The sequence below is a fragment of the Salvelinus namaycush genome, chromosome 35 (assembly GCF_016432855.1).
Source record: "Salvelinus namaycush isolate Seneca chromosome 35, SaNama_1.0, whole genome shotgun sequence".
NCBI lineage: Eukaryota > Metazoa > Chordata > Actinopteri > Salmoniformes > Salmonidae > Salvelinus > Salvelinus namaycush.
In genome coordinates, this window is record NC_052341.1 from 21643835 (window position 1) to 21664116 (window position 20282).

Sequence of the window (20282 nt, forward strand, 5' to 3'; positions counted from 1 at the left end):
AGACGTGGCACTAGTAAATGTGGGCGTTGCTTCGAGAGAGAGAGAGAGGTTGCTGAGTTAGCGAGGCCGCAGCGCCCGGTTGATTTTCAATTTTTTTTTTATAAAGCTGTCCAAAAATAATTTATATACTTTTTTAAAAAATTTAACAAAATGTGTTGTCTGGTCCGTATTGACCCGCTTTCCGCCCGTTGAGTTTGGCTGCACTAGGCTATCTGCATGTCTGTCTCTCTGTCTCATCACACTGTTCTAGTGCTGTTGTGATTTGTCCCCCCCCCCCCCATGTCGTTAATCTCTTTATTCCCATAACTGCCAAAGTGAAAGCTCCTATCCTCTCCTAAAGATGGGTTAACAGGTCAAGTGATCCTTTGTTAGCAGTAGCAGTGCTGTAGGCTTGTCCTGCATCTGTGTTTTTAAGCTGTAATTTAGCCATGTTTAGCTTTCTCTCAGCCTGCCAGACAGTACTGTACATGAACACGGTTTAGGAGACCTCTGTTGTAGTGTTGGTTATGGCTTGTGTGTGTCAGGTGCTCTGCCCTTTCAACTTCCTTTACATCAGCGAGGTGTGCATTAAAAATAATAATGGATTAGTGTTAACTAGGACATTATAACACCACTTAGACAACAATTGAAGGTCACAGTGGTAATGTTACAAATCTGTCTGATCCTTCACTTTGTCCTGTCAAAGGGCATTGCTAGCGCTAACTGCTTTCCTTGCCACCAGAATGAGAGCTTATGTAGTACATTGAGTACAAGGCCTAGTTTTGATTCGACATGTCATGATTTGAAAACTAGGGTGGGGCTGGGTGGGGACTGATTAACGTGTTTGTGTCTCCCTGAAGTAATTTGCTTTGCACTGCCCAGGCTTGACTTTCTCCTCAGAGCTGCAGTTCAGTGGAGTGTGGAAAGACGAGCTCAGAGTCTGGTCATAAAGCTTCATAAGTAGTTAAAGCTGCAATATATATGTAACTTTTTAGACGACCTGACAAAATTCACATAGAAATGTGTTATAGATCTGTCATTCTCATTGAAAACAAGTACAAGAAGCGGTTGATCTGTTCTATATGCACTTTCTATGCTTCCCGTTATTAAGTTTTTTTTTTTTTTTTTTTTTTTTTTGTGTACACCAGCTTCAAACAGCTGAAAATACTAGATTTTTGATTCTGGAAAATATATTTCACAGCGGTTTAGATGGTACAATGATTTTCTACACTCTACAGTTCAAAAGAGTTGAGAAACCAGTTGTCCTGTGTTAGATTCTTCACCAGTGTTAGGCCTAGGTGTTTACCATGAGGTTGAAAAACACTATGCTTAATTGGCTTTACACACGCCTGGCTAACTCAATGACATCAGTCATGTTGGTCATTAGGCTCTAGAAAACTATCCAATCCACATGCTCATGGCTGTAAAAACCCAAACACCTGCCTACTAGACTATAAGTAAAGACAATATGGTTCTCAGCCAGTAAATACCACTGCAGACAGACGCCCCAAGTACTTCTTGGGACAACCCATTAAATGCTGTTGTGACTCAACTGCCAGACACAAACAGTCCTAGTAAGTCCAGTGTAACTCTTCCTAGACGGACTGTGACTCTACACTAAAGACAGGAAGAGGGCAGGGCCAGGCAGGAAATTGCTGGGAAAACAAGACTTAGTGAGTCCCTCTCTGCGGCCAGGATGCTCCTCCCACCCATTCCCCCTGACCCCTGACATCATAGGGTCACGGTTCATAATGATAATGTCACAGGGTGATGTCAGAACTTAGAAGGCGACGTCAGAGAGTCGTGTCATTCCTGCCAATGTCAGTCAGGCTCTAACCAAAAAGCCCCTGTTTCTTGTGCCAGGTATCTGTTATCACACAGCATTTATCAGGAGCAATTTGAAAGCCTAAAAGCATGTCATTGATTTGGGGCTGGAAAACAGAGGTCGGGGGTGTTAATCTAAAGTGCATGGTTCAAGAGTCAACTGTAGTAGGCTACATCCCCATTCCTTGTCCCAGAAAACAAAGCGGCTCTTGATTTATTTTCCAAGCTATAGCACACAATATTTTACATACAGCAGGTTTTTAAAAGAACAGACAGTACAGTCTGCTTCGTGTTTTCATTTTTGCCAAGGAAAAAATATTGCGATACTGGTATTGTCACAGCCCTCTATTGAACCCGGTTCATTATTTTAAATCAAGACCGAACCTGTTAGCCCCATAATTGGATGTCACGGCCCAGACCATTTGTATGGTTTGTTGATTAGGACAATTTATCCGGATGTTTGATGTTGATCTAAGTTATGATTTAATATTAAATCAATCAAATGTTTATTTGTCACATGCTTCGTAAACAACAGGTGTAGACTAACAGTGAAATGGTTACATACGGGCCTGTCCTAACAATGCAAAGACAAATAATCGAAAAAATAATAACACAAGGACTAAATAAACAATGAGTAAGCATATCTTGTCTGTGTACATGTGGTACCAGTACCGGGTCAATGTGTAGGTAAACAAGGGCATTGCGGTAGATATTTACATATGTAGGGATAAAGTGACTAGGCAACAGGATGGATAATAAACAGTAGGGATGCACCGATATGACATTTTTGGCCGATACCAATATTTTCCTCGCCAAAAAAACAAATACCGATGACCGATATTTACAATTTTAGAGGCCTTTCAACTATTCTAGTACAGTTAAATAGTTGACACACACACACACACACTGACCAAAAAGTAATTTTGTTGGCATTTACGTATGTCCCCATTACCAGTAAAACATAATCAAAACCTATTTCTTTCACTTACTTGCTGTGCTGTTTCGTTGTTCATTTGTTCAGTCGTTTCACTCTCAACCAGGTTTTCATCATACATGTCAAGCAGTGATGTTTCAGCTCTGTCTGTGGCCTTTTCTGTCGTGGGTCCTCTTTCTCGGTGTGGACTGTCGCTGTGTCCGTTCCCATCTTGTCCAGCTGTGTCTAACATTTCATGTAAACCCTGTTTCTTGTCTGCATCGAAGTAGCTGTCCTTGTACCTAGCATCGAGCATGGTGGCGACACCGTAAAGAGGCTCAGAGAGAATGCCACCGGATTACTTGTTCACAGCCTCTAGTAGAGTACTTTTTTGTAAGTTTTAACCCCACGTTCTGTCGGCAGTTTTGTTGAGCAGGCGTTTCAATGCCATGACAGGGTATCACGTCTTCTGCAGGCACAGTTGATGAGCTTATTTCTCCAGTCAGTTGTTCAAACGGAGCTAGGAATATGTGTTCATGTTTTCAATGAGAGTCCACTGATTTGTAGTGATTGTTGCAGGTAACTCATAGTCGGTTGCGTACACGCCAAGCATTTGTTTTTGTTCCAGCAGGCTCTCCGTCATGTAAAAAGTACAATTCCATCTGGTGGAAACGTCTAGCTTAAGCCTTTTTGTTTTCACTCCAAGCTGCCCCTGTATTGCTTGGAAGTGGCTGTATGCTAGCTGTGAGTGTTTCAAATGACCCACTATCTTCCTACCTGTTGCCACTGTGTCAGATATGCTGCGTTGGGTCAAAACACCTTCGTTCACAGCCAGTTGCAGCGTGTGTGCCATGCATGGCAAACTGGCGACTCCGCATTCTTCCAAAGCCTTTGTCATGTTCTGTGGATTATCACTTAGCACAGCGTGTACTTTGTTCTTGGGGATTTTCCAAGTTTCAAACATGTTCTCAAAAGCCATTGAAGTGGCAGCAGGCGGTATGACAACCAGCACATTCTTGAGCGTGCAATACATCTTTCCTCAGTACGAAATCTTCGTCGACCCACTGTGTTGTCAGACTCAGAATGCTCATGGGGCTGACATCGCTGGTCCAAATGTCAGTCGTGAAGCTAATAGCTGTGACGTCCACAGCAAGTAGCTCATGGATGTGCATTTCAACAATACTGTGTAACTCCAGTAGGGCAACATCTGAAAAATAGGGCCTACTTGGTAGTGTGTGCCGGGGCTCATGGTGCTCGACCAGTCAGCAAAAGCCAACATCATCCACGACAGAGAACGGTTGATTGTCAAGGGCAATGAATTCCATTACCTTGGCGTTAATGCATTTTGCCTTTTGAGTTGTCTCGCTGAAATGGTCTTACTCTTTCAAATGACTGCTCGACTTGAACTTGTTTAGTTGTTGGAAGTGTGAGCTTAGTTTTAGTCGCTGAACGTCTGGGGGTGATGAAGTTTCAAATGAGTAATAATAATCTGGAAATAATACCAGCACAAACGTTGCATATAGCCTTTTTGTTATCTTCCTTTGAAACTTCAAAATAGATCCACACAAAGGACATTGTGGGCTGGGTTAGGAATGCTGTGTTGCACGTGTAGCGCTGTATTTTTCGTGGCGTCATTGCGTCATCTACCTACGTTATACAGGTATGCACGTCAGCTTTGACTTCGGTTTTGCACATCGGTGTTTAAACTATACATAGAGCCGATGTTGGCATTTTTAGCTAATATCATCCGATTCCGATATATCGTGCATCCCTAATAAACAGTAACTGCAGCGTATGTGATGAGTCAAAAGAGTTAGTGCAAAAAGGGTCAATGCACATAGTCCGGGTAGCTGGTAGTTAACTGTTTAACTAACTATTTAGCAGTCTTATGGCTTGGGGGTAGAAGCTGTTCAGGGTCCTGTTGGTTCCAGACTTCAGGCTTGTTGCACCGGTACTGCTTGCCCTGCAGTAGCAGTGCGAACAGTCTGATTTGGGTGGCTCAAGTCTTTGACAATTTTTAGGGCCTTCCTCTAACACCACCTGGCACAGAGGACCTGGATGGCACAGAGATAGGCCCCAGTGACGTACTGGGCTGCACGTATTAATGTCTGCAGCGCCTTGCAGTTGGCTGCCAAGCATTTGCCATACCAAGTGGTGATGCAGGCAGTCAACATGCTCTCAATGGTGCAGCTGTAGAACTTTTTGAGGATCTGCGGGCCATTGGAAAATCTTTTCAGCCTCCTGAGGGAGAAGAGGCATTGTCGTACCCTCTTCACGACTCTGTGTGTGTGTGTGTGTGTGTGTGTGTGTGTGTGTGTGTGTGTGTGTGTGGACTATGATAATTCCTTAGTGATGTGGATACTGAGGAACTTGAAGCTCTCGACCCGCTCCACTACAGCCCCATTGATGAGGATGGGGGTGTGCTCGGCCCTCTATTTCCTGTAGTCCAGGATCAGCTCCTTTGTCTTGTGGACGTTGAGGGAGAGGTTGTTGTCCTGGCACTACACTCCCAGGTCTCTGACCTCCTCCCTATAGGCTGTCTCATCGTCGTCTGTGATCAGGCCTACCACCTTTGTGTCATCTGCAAACATAATGACGGTGCTGGAGTCGTGCACAGCCATGCAGTCGTGAGTGAACAGGGATTTGGGATTTGAAGACACACACACACACACAAACTTTTCTGCCTTTCTCTGATTGAATACCCCCCCTTTGTTTTTACACTGCTGCTACTTGCTGTTTATTATCTATGCATAGTCACTTTACCAATTACCTTGATTAACCTGTACCCCCGCACATTCACTTGGTACCGGTACCCCCTGTATATAGCCTCCTAAATGTATTGTTACTTTTTGATTGATTACATTTTTGAAAACTTTAGTTTATTTATTTATTGAACTGCATTGTTGGTTAAGGCCTTGTAAGTAAGCTTTTCACGGTAAAGTCTACACCTGTTGTATTCGGCCCGTGACAAATACAGTGGGGCAAAAAAGTATTTAGTCAGCCACCAATTGTGCAAGTTCTCCCACTTAAAAAGATGAGAGAGGCCTGTAATTTTCATCATAGGTACACTTCAACTATGACAGACAAAATGAGAAAAAAAAATCCAGAAAATCACATTGTAGGATTTTTAATGAATTTATTTGCAAATTATGGTGGAAAATAAGTATTTGGTCAATAACAAAAGTTTATCTCAATACTTTGTTATATACCCTTTGTTGGCAATGACAGAGGTCAAACGTTTTCTGTAAGTCTTCACAAGGTTTTCACACACTGTTGCTGGTATTTTGGCCCATTTCTCCATGCAGATCTCCTCTAGAGCAGTGATGTTTTGGGGCTGTTGCTGGGCAACACGGACTTTCAACTCCCTCCAAAGATTTTCTATGGGGTTGAGATCTGGAGACTGGCTAGGCCACTCCAGGACCTTGAAATGCTTCTTACGAAGCCACTCCTTCGTTGCCCGGGCGGTGTGTTTGGGATCATTGTCATGCTGAAAGACCCAGCCACATTTCATCTTCAATGCCCTTGCTGATGGAAGGTTTTCACTCAAAATCTCACGATACATGGCCCCATTCATTCTTTCCTTTACATGGATCAGTCGTCCTGATCCATTTGCAGAAAAACAGCCCCAAAGCATGATGTTTCCACCCCCATGCTTCACAGTAGGTATGGTGTTCTTTGGATGCAACTCAGCATTCTTTGTCCTCCAAACATGACGAGTTGAGTTTTTACCAAAAAGTTATATTTTGGTTTCATCTGACCATATGACATTCTCCCAATCTTCTTCTGGATCATCCAAATGCTCTCTAGCAAACTTCAGACGGGCCTGGACATGTACTGGCTTAAGCAGGGGGGCACGTCTGGCACTGCAGGATTTGAGTCCCTGGCGGCGTAGTGTGTTACTAATGGTAGGCTTTGTTACTTTGGTCCCAGCTCTCTGCAGGTCATTCACTAGGTCCCCCCGTGTGGTTCTGGGATTCTTGCTCACCGCTCTTGTGATCCTTTTGACCCCACGGGGTGAGATCTTGCGTGGAGCCCCAGATCGAGGGAGATTATCAGTGGTCTTGTATGTCTTCCATTTCCTAATAATTGCTCCCACAGTTGATTTCTTCAAACCAAGCTGCTTACCTATTGCAGATTCAGTCTTCCCAGCCTGGTGCAGGTGTACAATTTTGTTTCTGGTGTCCTTTGACAGCTCTTTGGTCTTGGCCATAATGGAGTTTGGAGTGTGACTGTTTGAGGTTGTGGACAGGTGTCTTTTATACTGATAACAAGTTCAAACAGGTGCCATTAATACAGGTAACGAGTGGAGGACAGAGGAGCCTCTTAAAGAAGAAGTTACAGGTCTGTGAGAGCCAGAAATCTTGCTTGTTTGTAGGTGACCAAATACTTATTTTCCACCATAATTTGCAAATAAATTCATTAAAAATCATACAATGTGATTTTCTGGATTTTTTCTTCTCATTTTGTCTGTCATAGTTGAAGTGTACCTATGATGAAAATTACAGGCCTCTCTCATCTTTTTAAGTGGGAGAACTTGCACAATTGGTGGCTGACTAAATACTTTTTTGCCCCACTGTATCATTTGATTTGAAATCTAACCCTGACTGACAACCTTACGATCTTGCTAACCACAGATGCATGGCCCTTTTTTAGTGACTTTCAGTATGTGATATCTGATCTTGGCCAATCAATCTCCTACCCTTTTTGTCAGAACCATCTTGCTTTCCCAGCGGCCCAGTTAAGCCCAGGCGAGACCCAAAGAAGACGCAGTGCACTTAATAAAACTCCCTGTCAATAGAATGTTCATACACTGGGGCACTGTGTGTGTGTGAAGGGACAAAGGGAGCATTATGCGTTTTCAGGAGGAGAGGAGAGAGGGAAGAGAAAGAGGCAGATAGCACAGCAGAGAAAGAGTTCTACTCGTTATCATATGAACACTCAACTATGGGTCATATGATCAGCAGCACAGAGAAAGTGTGTGTGTGTGTGTGTGTAAGTCAATAGGGGAAGGCGGTTAGGTTCTAGGGAGGGATGTTGGGCATTATGCTTTTATGATAGTATATTTCTGTGTGACTTGCAGCCTTGTGTTTAGTGCTGTTGACAGATTTAAGTCCCTCTCCCAGCCCCTTGTTCAGTCCAGGCTTCATGTAGCCTAATGCTCTTATTAGATTTACTGTGAAGTCTGTGCCTTTACTGCCTTTCAGACCCTTTCTCATACCTTCCCACATTCCCACATAGTTTTTTTTATCCCTTTCTCTCTCTCGCTCGCTAGGCTTATGCTTTCATAACCATTTGAACAGGGCCTTGACTACGCCTACAGCCAAAACGATTTGCTTTATATCAGTGTAGGCAATTAAGCAGGTCACAGACATTCTCCGAGCGCATTTGGCCTAGCTTACGTCTGCTCTTTGACACATAAAGTGGCGGTCATGTAAAGAAGAGCCTATTAGTTCCAGTAGGCCTCCGGCGGAGCAATGGTCTCGGGTGATGGTCTCCACCAGCAGATGACTGTTCATCCCAGCCGATGGGCTGGCTGAGCTCCATGATCACAAGACTCAAGACTGTTTTACGTGTGTCGGACTAATGAGCGCAAACTTTAGTTCCAGCCTAGTGTTCTAACACAAGATTCAACTCAGTCTAGTGTCATGTGTGTTAGTGCCGGGCTAGGACGAAAGCCTGCAACACTGCTCTAACAGGTCTCTATTAACAGTCACAGGCTGGTTCAGCCAAAGCTGCTGGTTCAGCTCTTACTGTATGTTGCTAATAAGCTAGGTGATATGCAGTTCTGTGTGTGTTTCTCTCTCATTCCCATGGAAAATTGTTGTGAGTTTTGATCTGAAAGAAGTTACAGAGATCTAACGGACAACAAGAATAAGACTCACTGCCTGACACTGATATGTCGGTATAACGCATAAACGCACTCAAAAGCTGTGGGTGTGTGCACATGTGCCCAAGGGGTTAGCGCTCTGCACCTGTTGTCTGACACCCAGTGAATGGAACTGAAGACCGACTGACTCGTCATGATGATCTCAGACCTGATACACACACGCTCAATGGAGCAGCAGAAAGCCACACAGGCAGACGGGTGGGTTTTGTCCCATTGATCTCAGTCCATATTTATGAGTTAGCGAGACCTTAGAGCTATCCCTAGAGTCTCTCCCCATTAGTCTCTTCTCTCGTTCTTTCACTGTGTAGTAGTGAGTGACACTAAGGATCGCAGGAAGTGGTGACAGGAGGAATCTCACATGAACATGATGCAAACAGCTCACCCTCCTGTCTGTTGGCTAGTGGTCAATGACCTTTTCTTACATGTACTTAAAGGTCCAATGCAGGTCTTTTAATCTCGATATCAAATAATTTCTGGGTAACAAGTACCTTACTGTGACCATTTTCTATTAAAATGGTCAAAAATCAAGCAATAATTTTGCGAGGACTGTCTCAGTGGTGAGGTGAAAACTAGCTGGTATTGGGAGAGATGTTTGGAATGCTTTCTTATTGGTCTATTAACTAATTTACCACCTGGTGATGTCACCAGGCAGGCCAAAACGCCATCCTACCAAAACAGGCTGAAATTTCAGGCGGTATTTTCAAACAGCTCTTTCACGAAAAGGACATTATCATAATTTTACAATTTCACAGTATTATTCCAACCTCATAGTGTGGAAATATACAAGTAACTGCCTAAATAAAGGCAACAGCAACATAAAGTATGTATTTATATATATATATATATATATATATATATATATATATATATATATATATATAGATATATACATACACTACCGTTCAAAAGTTTGGGGTCACTTAGAAATGTCCTTGTTTTTGAAAGAAAAGAGAAAAAAATTGTCTGTTAAAACAACATCAAATTGATCAGAAATAGTGTAGACATTGTTAATGTTGTAAATGACTATTGTAGCTGGAAATGGCAGATTTTTTATGGAATATCTACATAGGCGTACAGAGGTCAGTTGTGCACCGGGGCCTCCCACTCCTCTTTCTATTATGGTTAGGGCCAGTTTGCGCTGTTCTGTGAAGGGAGTAGTACACAGCGTTGCACGAGATCTTCAGTTTCTTGGCATTTTCTCACATGGAATAGCCTTCTTTTCTCAGAATAAGAATAGACTGACGAGTTTCAGAAGAAAGTGCTTTGTTTCTGGCCATTTTGAGCCTGTAATCGAACCCACAAATGCTGATGCTCCAGATACTCAACCAGTCTAAAGAAGGCCAGTTTTATTGCTTCCTTAATCAGGACAACAGTTTTCAGCTGTGCTAACATAATTGCAAAAGGGTTTTCTAATGATCAATTAGCCTTTTTAAAATGATTAACTTTGATTAGCTAACACAACGTGCCATTGGAACACAGGAGTGATGGTTGCTGATAATGGGCCTGTGTAGATATTCCATTAAACATCTGTCATTTCCAACTACAATAGTCATTTACAACATTAACAATGCCTACACTGTATTTCTGATCAATTTGTTATTTTAATTGGCAAAAAATGTGCATTCAAAAACAAGGACATTTCTATGTGACCCCAAATTTTTGAAAGGTTGTGTGTGTGTATACAGCTGAATTCAGGAGTTTACATACACCTTAGTCAAATACATTTAAACTCAGTTTTTCACAATTCCTGACATTTAATCCTAGTAAAAAGTTCCCTGTCTTAGGTCAGTTAGGATCACCACTTTATTTTAAGGATGTGAAATGTCAGTATAATAATTTATTTCAGCATTTATTTCTTTCATCACATTCCCAGTGGGTCAGAAGTTTACATACACTCAATTAGTATTTGGTAGCATTGCCTTTAAATTGTTTAACTTGGGTCAAACATTTTGGGTAGCCTTCCACAAGCTTCCCACAATAAGTTGGGTGAATTTTGGCCCATTCCTCCTGACAGAGCTGGTGTAACTGAGTCAGGTTTGTAGGCCTCCTTGCTCGCACACGCTTTTTCAGTTCTGCCCACACATTTTCTATAGGACTGAGGTCAGGGCTTTGTGATGGCCACTCCAATACCTTGACTTCGTTTTCCTTAAGCCATTTGGCCACAACTTTGGAAGTATGCTTGGGGTCATTGTCCATTTGGAAGACCCATTTGCGACCAAGCTTTAACTTCCTGACTGATGTCTTGAGATGGTGCTTCAATATATCCACATAATTTTCCTACCTCATGATGCCATCTATTTTGTGAAGAGCACCAGTCCCTCCTGTAGCAAAGCACCCCCACAACATGATGCTGCCAGCCCCGTGCTTAACGGTTGGGATGGTGTTCTTCGGCTTGCAAGCCTCCCCCTTTTTCCTCTTAAACATAACAATGGTCATTATGGCCAAAGAGTTCTATTTTTGTTTGATCACACGAGAGGACATTTCTCCAAAAAGTGCGATCTTTGTCCCCATGTGCAGTTGCAAACCGTAGTCTGGCTTTTTTATGGAGGTTTTGGACAGTGGCTTCTTCCTTGCTGAACGGCCTTTCAGGTTACGTCGATATAGGACTCGTTTTTGCTGTGGATATAGATACTTTTGTACCTGTTTCCTCCAGCATCTTCACAAGATCCTTTGCTGGTGTTCTGGGATTGATTTGCACTTTTTGCACCAAATTACGTTCATCTCTAGGAGACAGAACGCGTCTCCTTCCTGAGCAGTATGACGGCTGGGTGGTCTCATGGTGTTTATACTTGCGTGCTATTGTTTGTACAAATGAACGTGGTACCTTCAGGCATTTGGAAATTGCTCCCAAGGATGAAACAGACTTGTGTAGGTCTACTATTTTTTTTCTGAGGTCTTGGCTGATTTCTTTTGATTTTCCAATGGATGTCAAGCAAAGAGGCACTGAGTTTGAAGGTAGGCCTTGAAATACATCCACAGGTACACCTCCAACTGACTCAAAATTATGTCAATTAGCCTATCAGAAGCTTCTAAAGCCATGACATCATTTTCTGGAATTTTCCAAGCTGTTTAAAGGCAGTCAACTGAGTGTATGTAAACGTCTGACCCACTGGAATTGTGATACAGTGAATTATAAGTGAAATAACATGTCTGTAAACAATTGTTGGAAAAATTACTTGTGTCATTGTAACGGTTTTCTTCCTGAGATGGAGAGGACCAAAACGCAGCGCGGCTAGTGTTCAACATGTTTAATAACAAAGAGACGATAACGTGAACACTATACAAAATAACAAACGTGAAAACCGAGACAGTCCTATCTGGTGCAGAACACAAAGACAGAAAACAACCACCCACAAACCCCAACACAAAACAAGCCACCTAAATATGGTTCCCAATCAGAGACAATGACAAACACCTGCCTCTGATTGAGAACCATATCAGGCATACATAGAAATGGACAAACTAGACACACAACATAGAATGCCCACCCAGCTCACGTCCTGACCAACACTAAAACAAGTAAAACACACAAGAACTATGGTCAGAACGTGACAGTCATGCACAAAGTAGATGTCCTAACCGACTTGCCAAAACTATAGTTTGTTAACAAGAAATTTGTGGAGTGGTTGAAAAACGAGTTTTAATAACTCCAACCTAAATGTATGGAAACTTCCATCTTCAACTGTGTGTGTGTGTATATATATGTATATTAGTCCCAGTCCAAAGTTTGGACACCTACTCATTCCAGGGTCTTTCTTTATTTTTACTATTTTCTACATTGTAGAATAATATTTAAGACATACACTATGAATTAACATATGGAATCATGTAGTAACCAATATTGAATATTTTTGATTCTTCAAAGTAGCCACCTTTTTGCCTTGACAGCTTTGCACACACTTGGCATTCTCTAAACCAGCTTCATGAGGAACTTTTGCAACAGTCTTGAAGGAGTTCCCACATGCTGAGCACTTGTTGGCTGCTTTTCCTTCACTCTGCGGTCCAACTCATCCCAAACCATCTCAATTGGGTTGAGGTTGGGTGATTGTGGAGGCCAGGTCATCTGATGCAGCATTCCATCACTCTCCTTGGTCAAATAGCCCTTACACAGCCTAGAGGTGTGTTTTGGGTCATTGTCCTGTTGAAAAACAGATGGTGGTCCCACTATTCCCAAACCTGATGGAATGGTGTAAACAGAGAGAAACTACAGTCCATCATAACTTTAAGACATGAAGGTCAGTCAATACGGAAAATTTCAAGAACTTTGACATTTTCTTCAAGTGCAGTCGCTAAAACCATCATGCGATATGATGAAACTGTCTCTCATGAGGACCGCCACAGGACAGAAAGACCCAGACTTACCACTGTTGCAGAGGATAATTTCATTACTTACCAGCCTCAGAAATCGGCAATGAACTGCACCTCAGATTGCACCTCACAGAGTTCAAGTAACAGACACATCTCAACATCAACTGTTCAGAGAAGACTGCGTGAATCAGGCCTTCGCGGTTGAGTTGTTGCAAAGAAACCACTACTAAAGAACACCAATAAGAAGAAACTTGCTTGGGCCAAGAAACACGAGCAATGGACATTAGACCGGTGGAAATCTGTCTTTTGCTCTGATGAGGTCCAAAGTTCAGATTTTTGGTTCCAACCACTGTGTCTTTGTGAGACGCGGAGTAGGTGAATGGATGATCTCGGCATGTGATTCCCACCGTGAAGCATGGAGGAGGAGGTGTGATGGTGTAGGGGTGCTTTGCTGGTGACACTGTCAGTGATTTATTTAGAATTCAAGGCACATTTAACCAGCATGGCTACCACCGCATTCTACAGCGATACGCCATCCCATCTGGTTTGCGCTTAGTCTCACTATCTGGTTTTGTTGATGGTGGTGGAAAATGCTGTCTCAGGAGCCGTTCCAGAATCTCCCATAAGTGTTGTATTGGGTTGAGGTCTGGTCCCTGAGACGGTCATGCCATATAGTTTATATTGTTTTCATTCTCATCAAACTATTCAGTGACCACTTGTACCCTGTGGATGGTGGGGTATTGTCATCTTATGGGGCCATGGTAGTCAATAATGAGCTTCCCAGTATTTTTTATACATGACCCTATGCATGATGGGATGTGATTTGCTTAATTAGCTCAGGAACCACACCTGTGTGGAAGCACCTGCTTTCAATATACTTTGTATCCCTCATTTACTCAAGTGTTTCCATTTATTTTGGCAGTTACCTATACATGAAACACAGGACAATCACGTTTTTGACAGCACTGGGCCTTTAACGCACACAGACACATGCCGTTGTGTTATTCAGTGTTTTAATATCTTTCTGTTTCTGTCTCTGTAGAGGTACATGGTGTTTGAGGACAGTCAGGAGACAGAGAAGAAGGACCTTCAGAGTCGACTGGTCATGCTGGAGTCACAAACACGTCAAATGGAGCTCAAGACCAGGAACTACTCGGACCAGAGTGAGTCAATCATTATGGCTTCTAGGACTGGAGGGGTGAACCCTAATGGAAGGAATACTGAGAAAGACATTACAAGTGAAGGGCTCAGGAATGTGCACATCACTTGGGGCTGGAAGACCAATATGTTTACTGGGTTATACTGTATCTGCAGGCCATAGAAACAAACAACCCACACGATGCTGCCAAACACACCCTCATGAACCGTGGGAAGGTCATTACATAAGGAATAAACTCAAGAGGTGACCGTTTGGAGGTGTCTGTGTAAGTGCAGTCTAAGCGAGTCTTGATTGGAGATTTTAATTTTGTTTTTCAATCCTTGCATCACATCTCAACTCAGTTTATTCTGATCTGCTGAGTTGGTGTGAACCATCAGGACTCTGATTGGGTTAAGTAGCTACTTTATGGGTGTCTGCCAGCTGACCCTGACTGAGTACACGCACGCATCACCTGACTTGATATTCACTAGTGCTCACAGCCAAGTCCACAGTTCTTGTTCTTTCCTATTCAGTTTTTCTCTCTCTTCCACTGTCACTACATCTTTCCTTTTTTTCTCACTTTCAGTTCTTTCCTACTTGAACAGTTTTCACTCTGTCTTCTCTCTCCTTAAACTAGATAGGGAGAGGCAGAGCAGTAATACTCTTGAGTCATTTAGATGTGAAATCTAGGCTAGCTCATAGTCCAGATTGCTCAGCATGTGTGTGTAGACTGTAGATGATGAACTGGACATATAATAGACCGCAAGCCGTAAACATACAGTACTTCCACTTCCCAATACACATATGTTTTACTATCCTTTTGGGGACCTAAAATTAATTTCCATTCAAAACCCTATTTTCCCTAAGCTAAAAATAACCTTTGTCCTCATGAGGTCCTGGGAAGTGTCCCCACGAGGGAGAATTTTCTAGCATAGTACCAACGAGGATAGTAATAAAAGCCCCACACACACATCAGGTGGTTTCCTAAAGGGTTATTTCTGTCTGTACATTCTCTAGTTGGTTCCTCATTGTCTACTGATAGTCATTAGTCATGGTAACAAATAACTTACAAATCACATAGCCAGCTGAGCTCATTCCTAGGCATTCTCCTAACCACCTACGACGGTCTGAGTTAAAAGCCTGACCTAACAAGTCTCTTTTCTGTTGTTCTGAATCAAATCCCTGTCGTATGTCTCATTCTACTAAAAGCCAACTCTAAAAATCCAATGACAACAGTCTGGTGTTGTTAGCCAGGCTACCATAGAGATGTGTGGAGGTAGCAGATTATATTAGATAACTGTGTTGGCAGTTAGTGACATTAACTCCTGATCCTGTGTTGGGAGGGTCATTGTCAATGACCAGATGGTAGGCCTGCTTGGGTTAGTGTCTCAGTCTCACACACACTGCCTTTGTGAGAGGATATTGTTAGGCTGGGCAATCATCTGCGTGTACACACAGAACGTTGTCAGGGTGTTTTCACTATAAACAGTCCATGCCAGCCAAGTTGCCAACAAAGTGGAATAAGTAACATGGCTCAAGACCTATCCTTTACTCAAATAGAGTGGATTCTAAGTCTGTTTCTAGTGTGTTTGGGTTCCTGCGTGTGCTTTTTAGTCTTAAAGTTTAAACATGGCTTCTGAGTGTGTGTGTGTGTGATGACTGGACGAAATGGCTTAGAATTCCTAATGTTTTCCATAGGATAATGGTTACTCAGTGACCCTTAACCCAAAATATTTGAGTGTTTGAGCCAGCCAGTGTATTTTACTAGTGTGCTAATGACACCTGGTGGTCATGCGTTGCTACTACAACTGACAGCAGTTTAAAACCTTACTTGGTTTCTCATCTGAAGCCTCGGCCATGTTCAGTTGGAAAACCTTGAATGTTGTGGATAGAAATACCATGACTAGAGATTTTTTTAAATTGAACCTTTATTTAACCAGGAAGGGCTCATTGAGATTTAAAATCTCTTTTTTAAGAGCGTCCTGGTCAAGATGGGCAGCACCAAGTCGTTACACAATTTCAGACAGACATGAAAAACTATAAGTAATCTAGTAAAAACCATAGAATTCACAAGAGTATAACAAAATCATAAAACAGCAAATTAAAAACATTGACGGGTCAGGGAATCAGCCTCAAAATCCTTCATCAGTGATTTAAAAACACCAATCGGGACAAGTTCTTCCAGTTTAAAAGTATTTTGTAAGGCGTTCCAAGACGATGGCGCAGAGTACATAAAAGCCCTTTTACCAAATTCAGTTTGGACATTTGGAACAGTTAGCAGGATAAAGTCCAGCGAACGAAGAGAGTACCCACCACATTTCTGAACAATAAAAATGGCCAAATAAAATGGTAGTAAACCCAAAATGGCTTTGTAAATAAAAGTGTACCAGTGACTGAGCCTACGAGTGACTAGAGAAGACCAACCAACCCTGGTATATAAAGTGCAGTGGTGCATAAGGGTTTTGCAGTTTAAAATACATCTCAATACGCAATGGTAAAGGGTGTCAATTGATCTCAAACACTGAGCTGAAGCATTCATATATAAAATATCCCCATAGTCTAGTAAAGGCATAAATGTAGCTGATACTAGCCTCCTTCTGGCTTCATAAGAAAAACAGGCCTTATTCCTAAAATAACTTCAGCTTCAATTTTTTTGTAAGTTGTTGAATATGCCATTTTAAAAGAGGCCATCATCAATTAAAATTCCAAGATTTTTATGAGGTTACAATCTCAATCTCATTACCCTGACAGGTAGTAATAGGTGAAAGGTTCAGAGGTCTATTTCTTGCTTTAGAAAACACCATTAGTTTAGTTTAGTCAGTTTTGAGTATAAGCTTCAATTGACAAGGTATGTTGAACAGTATAAAAAGCAGTTAGCAAGTTCTGGAAATCTTTTGTGAGAGATGAGGTACAACAATAAATAACAGTATCATCAGCATAAAAGTGAAGTTGCGCATTTTGCACATTTTTGTCTACATTATTTATATAAAGAGTGAATAAGAGGAGACCAAGTACAGAGCCCTGGGGTATACCATTAGACAGACAATTTAACAGACATGAGCCCATCAAATTGAGTGCTCTGAGTTCTATCAGACAGTTAGCAAACCATGCAACTGCATGCTCCGAAGGACCTACACTCAACAATCTCTGCCTCCAGAATAGCATGATCAACTGTATCAAAAGCCTTAGCGAGATCAATAAAAAGTGAGACACAGTGCTGTTTTTTGTCAAGGGCTTCAGTGATATCATTTAAAACCTTCATGGCTGCTGTAATTGTGGTATGCTTCTTCCTGAAGCCCAATTCGTACATTGATAAAATAGAGTTAGTATATAAAAACTTTTTTTTTAGCTGTTCACTCACAAGGGTTTCAAGTATTTTCACCAGGGGTGACAGCTTTGAGATGGACCTATAATTATTTAAGAGTTTGATCTCCACCTTTTTAAAAGTGGTAGACAAATGGTGATTTCTAGATCTTTGGAATTTCATTACATTCCAGAGTTAGATTGAACAGATATGTAAGTGGTTCAGCTATGAAATCAGCTGCCAGATTTAAAAAGCAGGCATCAAGAAAATCAGGACCTGTAGGCTTTCTCTGATCTAAGGATTTCAGGGCTTTATGTATCTCCTTCACTGAGAATGGCAAAAAGCTAAATGTTTGAACAGCTCTCACTGCTTCATCCACACAGGGTTGTACAGAGACAGAGGACACTGAATCAAACAGCCTACCAGATGATACAAAGTGCTCATTGAAACAATTCAACATTTCAGTTTTGTCATATACAGCAACAAAGTCCTTCAATACAGATGACGGTAATTCATTAACATTACTGTTACCAGACATAGACTTAATATCCTTCTAAAACTTTCTAGGGTCATACAGGTTATCAGTCATAACAGAAATAAAATATTCAGACTTGGCCTTCCTGAGAAGAAAAGAACACTTGTTTCGTAACTGCCTAAAAATAAGCCAATCAGCATCATAACATGATTTCTTTGCCTTAGCCCAGGATAGATTACGGTTGTGAATAATACAAGACAGCTCAGAAAACCATGGATTATCCCTCCCTTTAACTCTGAACCTGTGGAATGGGGCATGTTTGTTTACTATTTGGGATAAAACATAATGAAAGAATTTCCAGGCAGTTTCCACATCAGGAATAAGATCAATCTTGCTCCAGTCAAAATAAAACAAATCATGAAAGAGAGCCTGCTCATCAAAACTCTTCAAATTTCTCTTACGAGTAAAGTGTGGGTTTGTCTTAGTATTTCTAACAGCAACAACAGCACAATGGTGTCTTAAATATTCTATGGTTGTTGTTTTTTTTGTAATGATTTATTTAGTAGATTCCTCTGGACATTTGAGATTTGGGCGAGTGGGTTAGTTAATCAACAGGGTAAGATTCATAGAATTACAAAACATTTTTAAATCATCAGACACCGGCTTTAACCAACACCAGTTGAGATCACCAATCAAGATAATTTCACTGTAAAGAAGTTTAGCAGTAAGGTGCATCAGAGAAGACAATGCATCACCAAGAGCAGAGGGGGATCTATAACAGCCAATCACAGTTATAGAGAGACCCTTTGTAACCTCAATATTCAAAGCAAGAACTGTTAAAAATAGAGCTGACGTGATTCCTTATTCCAAATACCAAAGAGGTATGTCTGTTCTACATCATACATTTCTATCTGAATGTTGGCAAATGTTGTGTCCTGCTAAACATGGCTCTGGTTTGGGACAGATATTACTGATTGGCATCAGTAATTGGACCGTGCGGCCACCCATCCAGGACATATATTCGAAACGGTGCCTGAGGAAGGAACGCAGCATCAAGGACCCCACACAACCCAGCCACGAACGGTTCTCTCCCTTACCGTCTAGCAGACGATTTCAGAGCATGAGGTCTGATACCAACCGGCTCAGAGACAGTTTCTATCTACAAGCCATCAGACTGCTGAACAGTTGAACTGGAGTGATCACCTGCTCTGATTCTCCGCACCTTAGCGCGCGCACACACACACACACACACACACACACACACACACACACACACACACACACACACATACATATATACATTCATGCTACACACACCACAACTGCTGCTACCAGACTCTTATTATACTGCTCAGTTTATACACTGCCCCCCCCCCCCCTTCCCCAATACACTTGTAAATAAATATTGGCCTATAAATTGTGCCATCCTGTGTTAGTTATGCTAAAAAGGTTTATTCTACTGAGCTATTTGCTTTGTTCGTATTGTTATTGCTTTGTCAAAGGAACCTGCAAGTAAGCATTTCGTTGTACGATGTATCCCGTACATATGACTAATAAAACTTGAAACCTGGTCACTGACAGATATTAGTAATGTTCCCAGATTGCATTAAAGGATTACTTCAGGATTTTGGCAATGAAGCCCTTCATCTACTTCCCCAGAGTCAGATGAACTCATGGATAACATTTGTATGTCTCTGCATCCAGGGGGGGGGGGGGGTTCTACTAAGTTATATGGAATTGTTTTAAGAAGGTCATACCAAGGATCATGTTGCTATTTGAATTGAAATGTTAAGACTCTTGAAGTATAAAAAAAATATATATATATATATTTGGCCTTACTGCTATTAGCCCATACAAACACATTGAATAACAGAGTCACTATATGGAACAACAGTCTGTTTGTTCTGAAGTTTCTATCCTATATTTGAGATACTTGTATTAAACACCTTATTTTTGTCACTAAACAGTCTCCATATACATACTTCCATAAAACAGATTGACTGGGGACCTTCAGACGAGTCTTGTAAGGCCTGTGAGCATTCCTAGAGAGCACAGCAACCGACATGTTCGTGAGAGTCTCACCTTTACACAGAAGGCTACAGACAGAAGTTGGCAGATCTGCTGTACCGACTTCAGACGAATCCCAATAAGCATGTGGGAGTCGGAGAACACCAGCGTGTTCGTGAGTCTCATCTTTCCAGAGCGGTCATCATAGTTTTGTAGGCCAAACCGTTCAGACGCAAAAGATGATTTTGTGAGAAGACTGATTTTCGGGATGTCTCATGGTCTGACAATTTATTTTATTTTTTATTTAACCTTTATTTAACCAGGTAGGCAAATTGAGAACACGTTCTCATTTACAATTGCGACCTGGCCAAGATAAAGCAAAGCAGTTCGACACATACAACAACACATAGTTACACATGGAGTAAAAACAAACATATAGTCAATAAT

The 20282-nt window shown here is 41.7% G+C and overlaps 1 protein-coding gene across 3 annotated transcripts in view; it reads left to right on the forward strand.

The window, feature by feature from the left end:
• Window positions 1-20282, forward strand: part of LOC120029458 (C-Jun-amino-terminal kinase-interacting protein 4-like) — a 52236-nt gene that overhangs the window by 4077 nt on the left and 27877 nt on the right. For all 3 annotated transcript variants that reach the window (XM_038974678.1, XM_038974676.1, XM_038974677.1), the window contains exon 2: window positions 13954-14074. In XM_038974678.1, coding sequence (XP_038830606.1) covers window positions 13954-14074 — 121 coding nt within the window. The remainder of the gene's footprint in view (window positions 1-13953; window positions 14075-20282) is intronic.